This window comes from Manihot esculenta, chromosome 1 (assembly GCF_001659605.2).
Source record: "Manihot esculenta cultivar AM560-2 chromosome 1, M.esculenta_v8, whole genome shotgun sequence".
Classification (NCBI taxonomy): Eukaryota; Viridiplantae; Streptophyta; class Magnoliopsida; order Malpighiales; family Euphorbiaceae; genus Manihot; species Manihot esculenta.
The window spans coordinates 22623767-22641500 of NC_035161.2; the positions used below are offsets into that span (position 1 = coordinate 22623767).

Sequence of the window (17734 nt, forward strand, 5' to 3'; positions counted from 1 at the left end):
TTTAAAATACTAAAAATGAAGTTTAAAAAATTAAAAAATTATTTAAAATCGAAACCGATCGAACCGAATCAGACCGGTTCGGTTCGATTCTATTTCTAACCCAAATCGGTTCGATTTGATTTTCATAAACACTAAAATTTTGATTTTCGATTTATTTGATTCGATTTGATTTTAAACCGAACCGACCGAATGCTCACCCCTACTAATCCCTAATTTCTAATCTCTAATTAGGGATTATAATCCCTAATCCCCCTAATTAGCTACACTAACAAACCAAACCCTAAATCCCTCATTTGTTTTTCCATTTTACTCAGTCACTGAGAGTAGAGACGCTAATCTCTCAATTCCACGCCGCCTCACCCTCCCGTCACACATGCCTGTGCCTCTTCTCCTCTGAGCACTGAGCTCCACCACTGTCCACCGTCCAACCTCCACTCTCCTCCCGACATCATCGACCGATTAACCATTGCAGCTAACTCGGGTCATCGATCTTCGCTTGCAACACTGAGTCGCCGACTGTACCTCTCTGTGGCTCTCTAGTCTCTCTCTCCAGTCTCCACACAATCGTCGGTCGTCGCTCTTCACGCACTCTTGGGCCGTCGCTCTCCAGTCCATCGGCTCTCAACGCTGTGAGCAACTTGGTTGTCCTCAATCCTCTGTCTTCCTCAGTCCTCAGGCTTTCTCAGTTCTCAGTCTTCGCCTCCTCGGTCCTCATCAGCAACTGTAAAAGTTAAGTAAATTTTTTTTACACTATTGAGAAAAGTGTTGGTAATTATAGATTCTGCAAATTGTGAACAAGAAAATAACTTCCTGATATTTGTCATTGAAAATTGGTAATTATTTTAGCCATTTAGACAACCTGCTAGTTCATTGTTCTTGCGATTCATGTTCTATAGTTCAAGTTCTTTCCTTATGACAAAATTTATTATTTAGCAATGTTGATAATTCAACTTAAATATGTTATGCTTTTTATTTTGCAAGTTTTCATGGAGTTCTTTTTTTTTTTTTTCCAGAGATGATATTAATATTTAAAGTAATATTAACCATTCTTGTGAGGTACTTCTGCACAAATTTGTTTAGAGTTATTTGTATTAATTTGATCAAGTCCCTTGCTCAGGTGTCGTGGATCATTGAATTAGGATGTGTTCTGGGTTTCCATTTCTGGTAAGTACAGTAGTTGATTATTTCTCACACTGAATTTTCAGGATTACCTGTATATTTTCTTACCTTGTGCTCATATTCTTGTAGGCCATTCTTTATTGATTTGTTCCCCACTTATTAATCAATTGACGTCAAGAGGTTTGTGATTGCATTCCTACTTCAATACTGTGTTTATTATCGATTTTGGTTATACCTGTTAATTATAGTTTGACATTGTTTCATGTATCATTTTCAGTTCTACCTGTTAATTATAGTTTATGGCATTTTTTATGTTTACATTTAATGGGATGCTGTAGATATCCAAGGGCGTATAGAATTTTTCTTCTTATTTCTTGTTGTGTTAAATCCACAAAAGTGTTCTTGCTGAATGTACAGTGATGGAAAAGTTTTTAATCATTTTTAAGTGCTACTACTTCTGGTGAAGTGATACTGACCTATGACCAATTCAACTTACAACGCATTTTTATAGATAGTTTGGCAGGCTTATCAATGGGATAGCCTCATATTGAGAATTGAGAATTATAAGGTTAATTAAGACCCTTTCTTTTAAAATTCTGCATGTGTTGGTTGATAGGCCTAACTGGCTGATTCAGCCCTTGAGAAAATGGTGTCGACCATTAGAACTGCAATATGGGAGAGTGAGCTAAGGAGTACCACATTCTACATTATATATGAAGCACATTGTCAGCAAAGAAAAAGGAACTACAGTTGAGTCGAGTGTTTAAATATCAAGTGAAATGTACACTTTTGTGGGAGCTCCAGAGAAAAAGAAAACCAACACACCAAAAATTCATAAAATCAATATGATTAGGTTCTGTTTTTTACTTTAAATATTAATTTTCTATTTATGTTTTGCAGCCAGATATTTTGTCATAATTGTATGAATTATTGTTGTCCATAGTTTGTGTGTCACATTTAATCCTCCATCTCTTCAAATATAGAAAACAGAGATGGGTTGAATGGGCCTAACCCTAACCCTTCACCAAGTACTGTAATATTAACCTGTTAGAGAACTTGGTTTGCTGGATCAGATGTGCCTCTTAACCAACCTCACCTGTCTGAGGCCTATATTCTTGTTCAATCCTTCTCCGACCTGATTAATTTTCCTATTTTAATCTGATGGAGATTATTGTTTGTAAGTGCTAAACTTTAGGAACTGCAAGTCTTATAGTTTACCCTAAGTGTTGCTATGTAACTGATAGATTATCTATCAACAGTATTTTTTATCTGCTCTAATTATAGAGTTGCTTAGTGCTTCCATGGGTTGATAGCTTATTTGATTTTATTTTTTATCTAGATTATATTATTTTTTTAAAAAAAATTAATTATAAAAAATTTTTAAATTATTTTTTTATATTAGTAAATTATTTAAAAATATAAAAACATATTAAGTTAATCATAATCGTATACAATATTCAAATTCATTCAAAAATATGTTTTTAAAATTATATTTTAATTATTATATATAATATAATGAACAAACAATTTCATATATGTTACTAAAAAGAGTTGACCGCAAAAAAAATGGATTTTTAATTTTATTATAATTATATTTTATATTTTTTTATTAATTAAAATATTAATTTTTTAAAATTATTTTAATTATACTATATTATTATTTATAATATTAAAAATTAACAGAATTATCATGTTATTCATTAATATTATGTGAGTATTACCACATCAGTAAGTTTTAGAAAAGAATAAAATTTAAAAATTTTAAAAAATTAGTTTATTATTTTTAATATTTTTAAATTAAATAATATTAAATATTATTTTTAATTATTTTTTAATATTTTACAATTAATATATTTAATAATATTATTTTTTTAATAATAGTTTTAAAAATAATGATAAATTATAAACGTATTAGATAGATTAAAAAAATATTGATATTAATTTTAGTTAAAATAAAATTAAAATAAATTATTATTATCATAAAACTATTGATAAAAATTTTTAAATAATAATAATAATAATAATAGTAATTTTTAAATATATTTAATAATAAAAAATAACTTAATAATTTTAAAATTTCTAATTATATAAATAAGGTAGAGTGTATTTAATCAAATATTAAAATAATAGAATTTAATTAATAAAAAATAAAAAATAAAATAAAATTATAATAAAAATAAAATATATTATTTTTTTATAATTAATTTTAAATTTTGCTCATGTAAAATGAGTTTGACAAAATAACATGATAATTTTATTAATTTTTTAATGGTATAATTAATATTACTGTATAATTGAAATAATTTTAAAAAATTAAATTTTAATTAATAAAAAATATAAAATATAATTATAATAAAATTAAAAATACATATTTTTTTAACTATTAACTTCATTAAAAATATAAATTAATATATATTTTTATTAATTATTTTTTATTTAATATATATTAAGCAGAATCAACTATAAATAATCACTGTAATATTCACCTATATGCAAATGTCACTGTAATTAAAATCATAATCAAAATTATCTCAATTTACTTTAATTCCTCCTCCGATTTTTATGAATTTAATTTATATATTTTTACTATACATATCTTGTGTAGGAAAATGAATGCCAATCGACAGTGGATGTATAATAGGCTCAAGGACGGGTTGTTGAATACTGAATTTTTAAATGGTTTAGAGGAGTTCATACAATTTGCTTCAACCCATCCTGAATGTATGGATGGTATGAATATAAGATGTCCTTGTAGTATGAAAAGGTGTTCGAATCGGAGGTTCCTCTGTGTGGACGATGTACGATATCATCTGATGAAAAATGGTTTCGTCCCTAATTACTACAGGTGGACAGCACATGGTGAATGTTGGGATGATCAAGGTACCTCTAGTGTGCTATTGTCTGAAACTATCATGGAAAATGATTTTCAAACTGGGACTAGTGGCCGATACCATGAAATGGTACTTGAAGGGTTTGGTTTACCGCCTCAAATTGAATTCATGGAGGAGGAACCTAATGCCGATGCACAAAGGTTGTATGAAATGTTACAAGCAGCAAGTGAAGAGTTATGGCCAGGATGCAATAAGCACACAAAACTGTCTGCTGTGGCACGTTTGATGAACATGAAATCGGAGCATCATTTCTCTGTAAAATGTTTTGATCAGATTGTCGAGTTTTTGAAAGAAGTTCTACCTGAAGATAATGTGCTTCCTGATAATTTTTATAAAACGAAAAAGTTAATTGAGGGTTTGGGTCTACCAGTGGAAAAGATTGATTGTTGCAGAAATAATTGCATGATATATTGGTCTGGTGACGCTGAGTTACAAGAATGCAAGTTTTGCCAGCTTCCTATATATAAACGCACGGTAAACAGCTTGACAAAGCAAGTTGTTCATAAGCCATATAAGAAGATGTATTACTTTCCTCTCACTCCAAGGTTACAACGGCTTTATGCATCAGACGCAACAGCACCTCATATGAGATGGCATGCTGAACATGAATATGAGGAAGGGGTCATGCATCATCCATCTGATTCTCCTGCATGGAAACACTTCAATGCATGTTATCCATCATTTGGATCAGAGATAAGGAATGTGATGCTTGGATTGTCTACTGACGGATTCCAACCATTTGGACAATCTGGCCAACAGTACTCATCTTGGCCCATCATTCTGACACCGTATAATCTTCCGCCATGGCTATGTATGAAGTCAGAATATATGTTTCTCACTGTTATAGTTCCGGGCCCAAATAATCCTAAATTTAAAATTGATATATTCTTACAACCCTTAATTGAAGAACTAAAACAATTATGGAACATGGGGGTTGAGACATATGATGTGGATAAGAAGCAAAATTTTCTCATGAGGGTTGCTTTGCTATGGACCATTAGTGACTTTCCTGCTTATGCCATGCTTTCTGGTTGGAGCACTGCAGGAAGGCTTGCATGCCCATATTGTATGGATAACACTGATGCATTTACTTTGCCAAGAGGTGGCAAACAATGTTGGTTTGACAATCATCGCAAATTTTTGAACCATAACCATCCATGGCGGAAGAATAAATCATGGTTTAGAAAAAACAAAGTTGTAACTGAACATGCACCTCTAGTAAGGACTGGAGAGGAAATTTTGCATGAGATAGAGAGTCTTGGATTAATGAGAGTGACAGATCCAGGTTCAGATGTTGTTAATGCTGTTATTAGTAAGACATGTGGATGGAGGAAACGCAGCATATTCTGGGATTTACCTTATTGGAGTTCCTTGCTTATTAGACACAACCTTGATGTAATGCATATTGAAAAGAATTTTTTTGATAACTTGTTCAATACCATTATGAATATAGAGGGCAAAACAAAAGATAATGCAAAAGCAAGAGAAGATATGAGGGAAATATGTCGGCAGCCTGAGTTGGAGATTAATGCAGAAACTGGCAGGTATCCAAAAGCAATATATGCATTGGACAAACCGGCAAAACAAGTTATTTGTGAATGGATGAAGGGACTCAGATTTCCTGATGGTTATGTGTCTAACATGGCACGATGTGTCGACATGAACAAGTACAGATTATTTGGAATGAAAAGTCATGATTGTCATATTTTCATGCAAAGGTTGTTGCCTATTGCTTTTCGTGAATTATTACCAATGAGAGTGTGGGAAGCAATTACCGAGCTAAGCATTTTCTTTAAGCAACTAACGAGTACTATCTTACGGGAGGAAGATATGCAAAGGCTTGAAGAGGACATTCCGGTTATACTATGCAAATTGGAGCGAATATTTCCTCCGGGTTTCTTCGACTCGATGGAACATCTTTCAGTTCATCTTGCATATGAAGCTCGCATTGGGGGTCCAGTGCAATATCGTTGGATGTATCCATATGAGCGGTAATTATTAATCACTGCTGCTTTTTCAAAATATCAATTATTTAATATGCTTAATTTGTATGCTAATTAATTATGTAATACAGGTACAATGGAATTTTAAAGAAGAATATTAAAAATAAAGCCAAAGTTGAAGGATCAATTGCTAATGCATACTTGGTAGAAGAAGCATCTTCTTTTTGTGCTTACTATTTTGAGTCACATGTTTCTACAAGGCATCGACGGGTTCCACGTAATGATGATGGTGGTGTAGTGAAAGATCAGGAGATTGAAGGAAATCTATCAATATTCAAATATCCGGGTAGACCCATAGGTCAATCAAAGAAAAGGATATTGACAAAGGATGAAAGAAATGCAGCTCATTTATATATCTTACTAAATTGTGAAGAAGTTTCGCCATTTATCAAGTAAGTGAAATTCACCGCCAAATTATAAATTTAATAGTCTTCTAAAATGTATATATATTCATGGAAATAACCAAAGTTGTATAATTTCTCATAATGCAAGAATATATATTGAGGAACTACGGAGGATATCACCTAACATTATCGATGGGGAGGTAGACATCACATTGGAGAATAACTTTCCCACATGGTTCAAAGCATACGTAAGCTTTATAATACTTGCAATACTACGCTGAATTTGGTGAATGAATCAAAATTAATTTTATATGTTAACTTTTTGTAATAGGTACATGAACCAACCAACACAGTGAACAATCCTCTCATCCAAGATTTAGCCAAAGGACCTCTAAATACAGTGAATGTGTACACAGGATACTATGTAAATGGATACAAATTTCACACTGAGGGACGAAGTGCTAATCGAATGACGGTGAATTGTGGTGTATGCATTAAAGGAACGAACTATAGTGATCAATCAAGTGATTACTATGGTAAGTTGATAGAGGTTCTTGAAGTAGAGTACCCGGCTTTACCTATGAAGCGGACAGTTCTATTCCACTGTGAATGGTTTGATCCTACCCCAAATGTTGGAGTGAAAATTCATTTAATGTACAATATTGTGGATGTAAATCAAAGAAGGAGATTTCATAAGTATGAGCCATTTGTTTTGGCTAGCCAGGCACAACAAGTTTATTACATTCCTTATCCTTCTTTAAGACGAGCAAGGTCTGATTGGCAATCTGTGATAAAAATTAAAGCCAGGCCAGTGATTGAATTACCAAATGTTGTTGTACCTTCGACAGCGTCAACAACAGATGCATATCAAGAAGATACTGTAACTTTGCAGCCTTTAGTCTTAAATGAAGAAGGATTACCTGAGACATTAAATGATCCAGCGGGTGGTGAAGTGTTGATTTCGGAATTAGTTGAAGAAGAAGAAGAAGATGAGACATATCATTATTCAACTTCAGACAATGATGAATATTACTTAGATTAGTCAACTCTAAGCTGTATAGTAAACTTTTTTGCTCTAATTATCTTTTTTATTATTGTTGATTATTTTTACTTTTACAACATACTAATCTCCTGTTGGATATTTTTTTGTGCAGATATGGCCAGGGGTAAAGGTAAAGAAGATGCACGTAATGCTGATCGTGGTGTTTTAACAGGTACAGGTAGAGGCCGAGGCCGAGGTGATCCAGAAATTGTTCGTGGTCGAGACATTATAGCCAGTGCACCTTCTTCAGCTGGCTTTAGAGCCCCAACGCTTACTCCAACAACTCCTGTATCATACTCAGTCCCTGCAGCCCCTCCACTTGCTCCAGTTGCCCCCACTGCCCCAACTTCTTCAAGTTCTGTTCCTGGATCGAGTGCTAGTCGATCTGCATCCTCATCCTCATCACATGCTACTAGGACCTACTGTTATGTGCATGCAAGCGGAAAGTAAGTATAATATATAACATTACTTATCATTGTATTACATATCTTTGTTATTAGTTTTCATTTTGGTTAATTATTTAAAAATAATTATATTCAATATTTATAAATTATGCTCGCATTATTAAACTATTACAGTCTTATACCTTCTGAGAAGACATCTGGTGCCTGCACAAAGATTTTTCAGAAGTACAATGTCGAGGAGGGTTCTTCCTGGAAGAATATCCCACAATCCACAAAAGATTTTTATTTCAGAGAGTTTGAGGTACGCAATATATTATGCATTCTAACAAAGATAAAATGTCTTATAATCTATGTTATATTGTACATCTGTTTTTTAAATTAATTTACAGAAAGAATTTCACTGGGATGAGGGAAGTGCTGCAATAGTGAGGAAGGCATGGAATAAAAAAACAGCTACCCGATACAAAGACTTTCTGACAAATGAAAAGAAGAAGAAAAAAGAGGAGTGCTTATATATCAAATGAAGTTTGGGATAAATGGAATTTAGATTGGAGTACTCCAGAGTATGTAGCAAAGTCAGTGAAGTACGCAAAGAACCGCCTAACAGAGAAGGGAGGTGCAGGAGCTGGTCCTTCTAAACATACAGGTGGGTCCATAACACATGAGGAGCATGCAAGACGCATACAAAATGCTAAGATAGACAAAGTTCCTCCAACAGCAGCTGAGTTGTTTCTCCACACCCATACAAAGAAGAGTGATCGCAACAAATTTGTTGATAAACGAGCTGAACTTGTTTATGTAAGTTTCTATATAAACAAGTTGTCTTTCTAAGTAATATCTTGCAAGTATGATTTTGATGTCTATGTGATTAACTTTTAGTTGTGTTATTGATTTTGAGTTGTTGATTGATTTTGAGTTGTGTAATTGATTTTCAGTTGCAAGTATGATTATGATATCTATGTGATTCTCACAAGGAAATTGTTTATGATTCTCAGTTGTGTGATTGATTTTGAGTTGTTGATTGATTTTGAGTTGTGTGATTGATTTTCGGTTGCAAGTATGATTATGATATCTAGGTGATTCTCACAAGAAAATTGTTTAAGATTCTCAGTTGTGTGATTGATTTTTTATTTTGAGTTGTGTGATTGATTTTCAGTTGCAAGTATGATTCTGATATCTAGGTGATTCTCACAAGGAAATTGTTTAAGATTCTCAGTTGTGTGATTGATTTTTAGTTGTTGATTGATTTTGAGTTGTGTGATTGAATTTCGGTTGCAAGTATGATTATGATATCTAGGTGATTCTCATAAGGAAATTGTTTATGATTCTCAGTTGTGTGATTGATTTTGAGTTGTTGATTGATTTTCAGTTGCAAGTATGATTCTGATATCTAGGTGATTCTCACAAGGAAATTGTTTATGATTCTCAGTTGTGTGATTGATTTTTCTATTATGATATCTTGCAAGTATTGTAAATGTGATATCTTGCAGGTATTATAATTGTCATATCTTGTAGGTATTACCATTATTTCTTACTTTAGTATTCAAATTGAACTGTTATTCTGTGATTTTCTAGGAAAATTATTTGAAGCTAAAAGAACAACATTCAAGCCAGAATGTGGGATCAGATCATGTGGAAGGAGATGTAGGAACTATTAATGAGGATCAATTGTTCATTACTGCAGCAGGAGGATGGCAAGGAAGTCGAGTTTATGGTTTAGGTAGTGCTGCATCTTCTGCCTTCTCTCAAACAGGAACTGTGGGAAAAACAACAAATGTTCCATCATCACAATCACCAGAATGGAAGAAGGAAATTGAAGCAAAGTTTGAAGAGAAATATAATAGTTTGCAGAAACTTGTAGAAGACCAAAATCAGATAATAGCTCGAATGCGTGATGAACTACAGGCAACGAGGATGGGACAGCAGTCTTCCTCATTGATGCCATCAACATCTGATATGCCTCCAGCTCAAAGATCCCCTGGTGATTCACATATAGATTAGCATGATATCATTTCTCACTAACTTTAATAATATATTTTATGATATGAATTTGATACTATTTGGATTAATTATGTATTTTGAGATATTTTAAGTTTTATAGTCTTGAACTATAGTAATGTTTTGGATTTTTAGATTGCACAATTATGAAATGAAGTTGATGTTTATATATTATCTTTGATGTTTTATGTATTGGAATGTGTGTACATATTGATATTTTAGCAGGTTTATGAATTTATTGAAAAAATGATATGAATCAGATTTAAAAGTATTTATTAGTGATTAATTAGCCACAAAAGCAAATTAAATAATAAATATATATTTAATTTTACTATTAATTTGCGACGAAATAGCGACCAAAACAGCGACCATTTTGCGACTAAAAATTAATGACCGAGTGACTAAATTCTCAAAAAATAGCGACCAAAATAGCGACCACTTCGCGACCAAAAATTAACGACCAATTTACTTCCACACAGCGACTAAATGTTCTTCCTTGAGGCGATCAAATAACAACGAAATAGCGACCAAATTAGCGACCAAAATAGCGACCATTTCGCGACCAAAAATTAACGACCAATTTACTTCCACACAGCGACTAAATACTCTTCCTTGAGGCGATCAAATAACAACAAAATAGCGACCAAATTAGCGACCGAAACAGCGACCATTTAGCGACCAAATCAGCGACCATTTAGCGACCAAATTATAGCGACCAATTCAGCGACCATTTAGCGACCAAATTATAGCGACCAAATCAGCGACCATTTAGCGACCAAATTTTAATGACTAATTTTCAACCATGACACCAAATTAGCGACCAAAAAATGGTCGCTGATTGGTCGCTGATTGGTCGCTATTTTAGCGACCAATTTCCAGATTGTCGCCAAAAATTTAGCGACTAGCCAAACACCGACCATTTCATTTTGGTCGCTAAATGGTCGCTATTTCATAATAGCAACCAAATTCTGCCTTTTAGCGACCAAAATTTTGGTCGCTAAATCACTGTTTTTTTGTAGTGTAAGATCATGTATTAAAAGGGATAACAACATCCATAGGGTCAAGCACAACTTCAAATCCTCAATATCATTATACATAACATGACTATTCAGCTTTACATCATCTTACAATTTATCATGTCCACTTTCTATCTATTACAAACATATGACTTTACTCTTCTTGACTTCTGTGTCTAGCCCGTACCTGCAATCCTGGGGGGATTAGGGAAAAGGGGTGAGCTACTAGAGCCCAGTGAGCAGAATAATGAAAAACAACATTTAAATTCTCATGCCATCATGTAATGCAACACATCACAATAAATCACATCTCGGATGGTATTGTCACTAATAGTCCTCTACATTCCAAAGTGCCGGGACGTAGAATGGGTACAACCGGTCTTTCTCTTAACATAACATATCATAACATTCCAATGTGCCAGGGACGTAGAATGGGTACAACCTGGACTTTCTCTTACATAGTGCCAGGGACGTAGAATGGGTACAACCTGGACTTCCATACCATATCATGCCATAACATCATCATACCATATGAGGACTAAAGGATCATCCAATAACCAATCCACATCAACATCATAAATGCAATGCAACATATTCGTGAATTCTAATGTAAACAACCTAATTCATCACATGGTATTCATGATGCATGAACATGCTAAAAACTTTATAATTTATTCGCTTTAAAACGTAAAGGTTTATTCTACTCACCTCTTGGCTAGCTCTGACAAAGACTGAAGCAGCTGACTCACTGCTGGGGTCCTCGGTTCCTCAGGTCCGAACCTACATAGGTGGACTCAAATAAGGGACCAAACAACTAGAACATAATTCTAAAAAAATCCCCCAAAAACCCCCTAAAATACCTCAAAACAATCATGCAAAATCATGCAAAGGAAGGCTGAACAGGGCACTTTCGGCGACAGGTTCGGCGGCCGAAAGTCCCTCCAGAGCCGAAAGTCAGGCAGGTTCGGCGGCACCTTCGGCGGCCGAAACTCCCAGACAGAGGCGAAACTCATGCATGTTCGGCGGCACTTTCGGCGGCCGAAACTCCCAGACAGAGACGAAAGTCTCCTTTCGGGGGCAAGCTTCGGCAGCCGAAGGCTGCTTCCACAAGCATGTTCGGCCGCCGAACCTAGTTTCTCCCTTAGTGGCAGAAACTCAGCTCTTCTATGCATATACGCCTCCCATTCCATCCAAACATGCATAAACCTATTCTACAACACACATACACAAGCATACAAGCTCCTAGGGGCTTCAAACTATCTAAAACCCCATCTACAACACATCAAACAACACAAATCCAACATACATTGTCCATAAACCAACATAAACCCAAAAACTCATAAAACCCTACACATGCATTTCTACTTCAAGAATCAACTTAAAACTTGTTAAAAGCATGTAGTGAGCTCAAGATCGGCCCTTACCTCTTGTAGATCGAGAGAGGGACAACCAAAACTTGGAGATGGGAGATTTTCAACTTCCTTGGGTCTCCAAGCTCAAAACTTGCTCAAAACTTGAAAATCTTCAAAATAAGGTGAAAACTAGTGAAAATTATGAAAGATTTGAAGGAAAGGACTCAAGATTTGTGAGGGATGGCGGAGAGCTCACCTTGGCCGATAATGGGGAGAAAAGCTCGCCCGTTTTCGGCTAAGGGACCCTTTTATAGTGGCTGGCCAGGCCACGTTCGGGGGCCGAACGTGCCTCCGCATGCATGCCATGTTCGGCGGCCGAATCTGGGCCGAACGTGCCTCCGCATGCATGCCATGTTCGGCGGCCGAATCTGGACTTTCCTCACTTATGCCTTCGGGGGCCTAAGGCACACCCGAAATGCTTGCATGTTCGGCGGCCGAACTTGAAGTTCGGCGGCCGAACCTGGGTTTTTCCTCCAAGGTTGTTTTCATGCAAAAACTCATTTCCATCTTGCTTAAAACCATAAAACACATTAAAACATTTTATGAAAACATGGTTTTACCCTTCTAGAGGTCTCCGACATCCGAGATTCCATTGGACGGTAGGAATTCCGATACCGGAGTCTAGCCGGGTATTACCCAAGAAGGTAGAAGCTGTGGCTAACTGGCCTAGACCCACTTCAGTGACAGAAATTAGAAGTTTCTTGGGTTTGGCAGGTTACTATAGGAGGTTCGTTCAGGACTTCTCAAAGATTGCAGCTCCTCTGACCAGGTTAACCAGGAAGAATCAGAAGTTTGTGTGGACCGACCAGTGCGAAGAGAGTTTTGAAGAGCTTAAGAAGAGATTAACATCGGCACCAATGTTAGCTTTGCCAGCTAGCAGTGAGGATTTCACGGTCTTTTGTGATGCGTCCCGTGTGGGACTGGGTTGTGTGTTAATGCAGAATGAAAGGGTGATTGCTTATGCTTCTAGACAGCTGAAGAAGCATGAGTTGAATTACCCCACACATGACCTGGAAATGGCAGCAGTAATCTTTGCACTCAAGATGTGGAGGCACTACCTCTATGGGGTAAAATGTGATATCTTCACAGATCATAAGAGCCTGCAGTACATCCTGAGTCAAAGAGATTTGAACTTGAGACAGAGAAGATGGGTGGAGCTGCTGAGTGACTATGATTGCAAGATTCAGTACCATCCGGGAAAGGCGAATGTTGTGGCAGACGCCTTAAGCCGGAAATCACTCGGCAGTTTATCCCACATATCGGCAGAGAGGAGGCCAGTGGTGAAGGAGTTTTACAAGCTCATTGAGGAAGGTCTACAGTTGGAGTTGTCTGGTACAGGTGCTTTGGTAGCCCAGATGAGAGTGGCACCCGTGTTTCTGAAGCAGGTGGCTCAGAAACAGCATGAGGACCCAGAGTTAGTGAAGATTGCCAGAACTGTTCAGTCAGGCAAAGATAGTGAGTTAAGATTCGACAGCAAAGGGATCCTCCGCTATGGGAGCAGACTATGTGTACCAGATGACATAGGGCTAAAAGGAGACATTATGAGAGAGGCTCATAATGCAAGATACAGCGTTCACCCCGGAGCCACCAAGATGTATCAAGATCTGAAGAAGGTTTATTGGTGGCCAGCTATGAAGAAAGAAGTGGCACAGTTTGTGTCAGCCTGCGAAGTGTGTCAGAGGGTGAAGCTGGAACATCAGAAGCCGGCCGGAATGCTTAACCCGCTACCTATTCCAGAGTGGAAATGGGAAAATATAGCTATGGACTTCGTAGTGGGGTTACCGGCAACGTCCAATAGATTGGACTCCATATGGGTGATTGTGGACAGACTCACCAAATCTGCTCACTTCATCCTTGTCAGGAGTGGCTATTCTGTGGACAAGTTGGCGCAGGTGTATGTCGATGAGATCGTCAGACTGCATGGGGTTCCTGTTTCGATAGTGTCAGATAGAGGGCCCCAGTTCACCTCCAGATTTTGGCGGAGTCTGCAGAATGCCATGGGTACCAGGTTGGATTTTAGCACTGCTTTCCATCCACAGACGGACGGGCAATCAGAAAGGACCATCCAGACGATAGAGGATATGCTTAGAATGTGTGTGCTGGACTTTGGCGGTTCTTGGAGGCAGCATCTACCTTTGGTGGAGTTTGCCTACAATAACAGCCATCATGCTATCATCGGGATGGCTCCATATGAGGCTTTGTATGGGAGGAAGTGCAGATCACCTGTTTGCTGGGAAGAAGTTGGAGAAAAGGCCTTGGCAGGGCCTGAGCTAGTAGAGGTTACCAGCAGGGTAGTACCCATAATCAGAGAAAGGATCAGGACTGCTGCAAGCAGACAGAAGTGTTATGCAGACATCCGCAGAAGACAGGTAGAGTTTCAGGAGGGGGATCTGGTATTGCTCAAGGTGTCCCCTATGAAAGGAGTGGTTTGCTTCGGGAAGAAAGGTAAACTAGCCCCACGATACATTGGACCCTTTGAAATCTTGCAAAAGATTGGGAATGTGTCGTACAAGTTGGATTTACCTGCTTCAATGGAAAGAATCCATCCGGTTTTCCATGTTTCAATATTGAGGAAGTTTGTGTCAGATCCGAGCAAGGTTCTTAGTGAGCCTGATGTGGAGGTCCAAGAGGATCTCACCTATGTTGAACAGCCAGTACGGATCATAGACACCCAGATCAGAAAGCTAAGAAACAAGGAAATCCCGATGGTGAAAGTCCTGTGGAACCACCACAATTTGGAAGAATGCACTTGGGAGACACGAGAGTCCATGCTCCAGCAATACCCTTATCTTTTCTAAGGTTAGTTCCTTGTGAGTTCATGTGTTTTATATGTATGTTATGTTGTATGCTTTGCATGTGCTAGTTGAGGAACATTCGGGGAAGAATGTTCTTAAGGGGGGAGAATGTAATACCCGGCTAGACTCCGGTATCGAAATTCCTACCGTCCGGTGAAATCTCGGATGTCGGAAGCCTCTGGTAGGGTAGAAACATGTTTTCATAAAATGTTTTAATGTATTTCATGATTTTAAGTAAAAAGGAAATGAGTTTTTGCATGAAAACTCAGGTTCGGCCGCAGAACCTCAAGTTCGGCCGCCGAACCTTAAGTTCGGCCGCCGAACATGCATGCACTTCGGGAGTGCTTTAGGCCCCCGAAAGCATAAGTGAGGGAAGTCCATGGGGTTTTTGATGGTTTGAAGCCCCTAGGAACTTGTATGCTTGTTTGTGTATGATTGGGAATGTTGTAGAATAGGTTTATGCATGTTTGGATGGTTTTGGGAGGCAAATGTGCATGAGGAACCAAGTTTCTGCCCTTTGGCAGAAACCAGGTTCGGCAGCCGAAGGACTTTCGGTCGCCGAACCTGCCTGGGAGACAAGCCTTTCGGCTGTCGAAGCCTGCCCCCGAAAGAGGACTTTCATCTCTGGAGGGCAGTTTCGGCCGCCGAAAGTGCCGCCGAACATGCATGAGTTTCATCTCTGTCTGGGAGTTTCGGCCGCCGAAGGTGCCGCTGAACCTGCCTGACTTTCGGCTCTGGAGGGACTTTCAGCCGCCGAACCTGCCGCCGAAAGTGCCCTGTCCAGCCTTCCTTTGCATGTTTTTGCATGGATGTTTTGAGGAGTTTTAGAGGGTTTTTGGGGGATGTTTTTAGAGTATGTTCTAGTTGTTTGGTCCCTCATTTGAGTCCACCTGTGTAGGTTCGGACCCGAGGAACCGATGACCCCAGCAGTGAGTCAGCTGCTCTAGTGTCTGGTCAGAGATATCCAGAGGTGAGTAGAATAAACCTTTACGTTTTAAAGTAAATCAATTGTAAAGTTTTGAGCATGTTCATGCATCATGAATGCCATGTGATGATTTAGGTTGTTTGCATTAGAATTCACGAATATGTTGCATTGCATATTTTAATGTTTATGTGGATGAACGTTGGATGATCCATAGCCCTCGATCTATGATGTGACGATGTGATATGTACGGTACGGAATGTAAGACCAGTGGGACCCATTCTACGTTCGCTGGCACTATGTAAGAGAAAGACCAGGACCCATTCTACGTTCTGGCACAGTTGGAATGTTATGTTATGCTATGTAAGAGAAAGACTAGGACCCATTCTACGTTCTGGCACAGTTGGACTATGTAGAGGGCTATTGGTGACAAGTTCATCCTTGATGTGATTAGCTGTGATGTGATGCATTCCATGTTATCATATGTTTTGAATGTTTTATTATTCTGCTCACTGGGCTCTAGTAGCTCACCCCTCTCCCTAATTCCCCAGGTTTGCAGGTACAGGGTAGACCAGGAGGTCCGCAAGAGTAATGAAGTCATGTGTATGTAATAGATAGAGTGTGGATATGATAAATTATAAAATGATGTAAAGTTATGAATAGTAATGTATGTAATGATATTGAGGATTAGAGATTGTGCTTGACCCAATGTGTAAGGTATCCCTTTTTATACATGATCTTAGATGTTTTGCGATGTTTATGTAAACCAACTCAACGTATGTTATACCGCCCATTGGGGCATTAATGAGATCCCACAGAGGGGTCATGGTTATGATTATGATTATGTACAGTGCATGCACAGGTTGAGTTTGGTGTATGAATGAAAGTAAAAGTTTTAAATTTTTATGTATGTTGTCGATCATGTATGGGATTAAGCAGGTTCACAGGATGTATGTTAGGCTTGCTACGGGTCCCGGCAGCCTTAAGCCGACCTGGATCCTAGCGCCGGTAGCGGTCCGATTTTCGGGTCGTTACATAAGGAGTCTCCCCATGCTTTTTCTACTCTCCCTTGGACACACATATGGGATTGCAAGTGGCACCATCTCTTCTTCTTCCTTTCTTTATTTTCTTGTTTTATTTCAGCCATGAGTGGCTGAAACCTTTTGTTCTAGTTGAAGATTAGGTGATACTTTGGTTGTTTTATGGATTGGGAGATCTGAACATAAGTTGTTTATCTTTGATTATTCAATATTTGTGTAATTTCATGCTTGATTCCATTATTGCTTTATTATTATGATCAATGTGGCCACTTGATTCTTGATTGCAAGGTAATATATTGTTAGTTTGAATAATTTTGAGTCCGTAATTGCTTAGATTGTTCAAACACAAGAACACTTGGTATAAAAACTAAGGAAGTTGTATAATCTAACAATATCACCATGCGTTTGGGTAGCTAGGATTAGATCTCTCTATTTCTTAATGCAATTGATAGTTGTTTTGATGCCTAAGGTCCAAGGACGTTCCTTGGCAACTTGTTGATTAGTGATTAATTAGAGGACGTTCCCTAATTGGTTTATGATTAAGGAGAGACATGGTGGTGAGAAGCGTCTTCCATCTCCATAACTAATCTATTGAATCTATCAAGAGAAACTAAGTGTCAATGATCAATCCCAATAACTGAAGTGGATCCAATTCTTCAACTAGATCTTTCTCATTATTGATATTATTCACTTTCTTTTATTGCTTTCAGGTTTAAATCAATTCAATCAATCTCAAAACCCCCCTTTT

General features: G+C 37.4%; 2 protein-coding genes across 5 annotated transcripts; both read left to right on the top strand.

The window, feature by feature from the left end:
* The first annotated feature begins 298 nt into the window (after window positions 1-298).
* Window positions 299-9975, top strand: LOC122723355. Of its 4 annotated transcripts, none has more exons than XM_043955417.1 (6): window positions 299-729; window positions 1118-1164; window positions 7512-7845; window positions 7978-8104; window positions 8193-8601; window positions 9379-9975. In XM_043955417.1, the coding sequence occupies exons 5-6, from the start codon at window positions 8284-8286 to the stop codon at window positions 9802-9804; spliced, it is 744 nt and encodes a 247-aa protein (XP_043811352.1). In that variant the 5' UTR covers window positions 299-729; window positions 1118-1164; window positions 7512-7845; window positions 7978-8104; window positions 8193-8283; the 3' UTR covers window positions 9805-9975. The 4 variants fall into 4 exon arrangements, with proteins under 4 accessions (XP_043811352.1, XP_043811357.1, XP_043811355.1 ...); XM_043955422.1 differs by lacking the exons at window positions 299-729; window positions 1118-1164 and adding exons at window positions 5528-6001; window positions 6085-6405; XM_043955420.1 differs by lacking the exons at window positions 299-729; window positions 1118-1164 and adding exons at window positions 6548-6605; window positions 6689-7417.
* Window positions 3729-7399, top strand: LOC110608883. The gene is made up of 4 exons (XM_021748170.2): window positions 3729-6001; window positions 6085-6405; window positions 6506-6605; window positions 6689-7399. Exons 1-4 carry the CDS (start codon window positions 3729-3731, stop codon window positions 7397-7399), a joined length of 3405 nt encoding a protein of 1134 aa, XP_021603862.2.
* Window positions 9976-17734: the final 7759 nt, after the last annotated feature.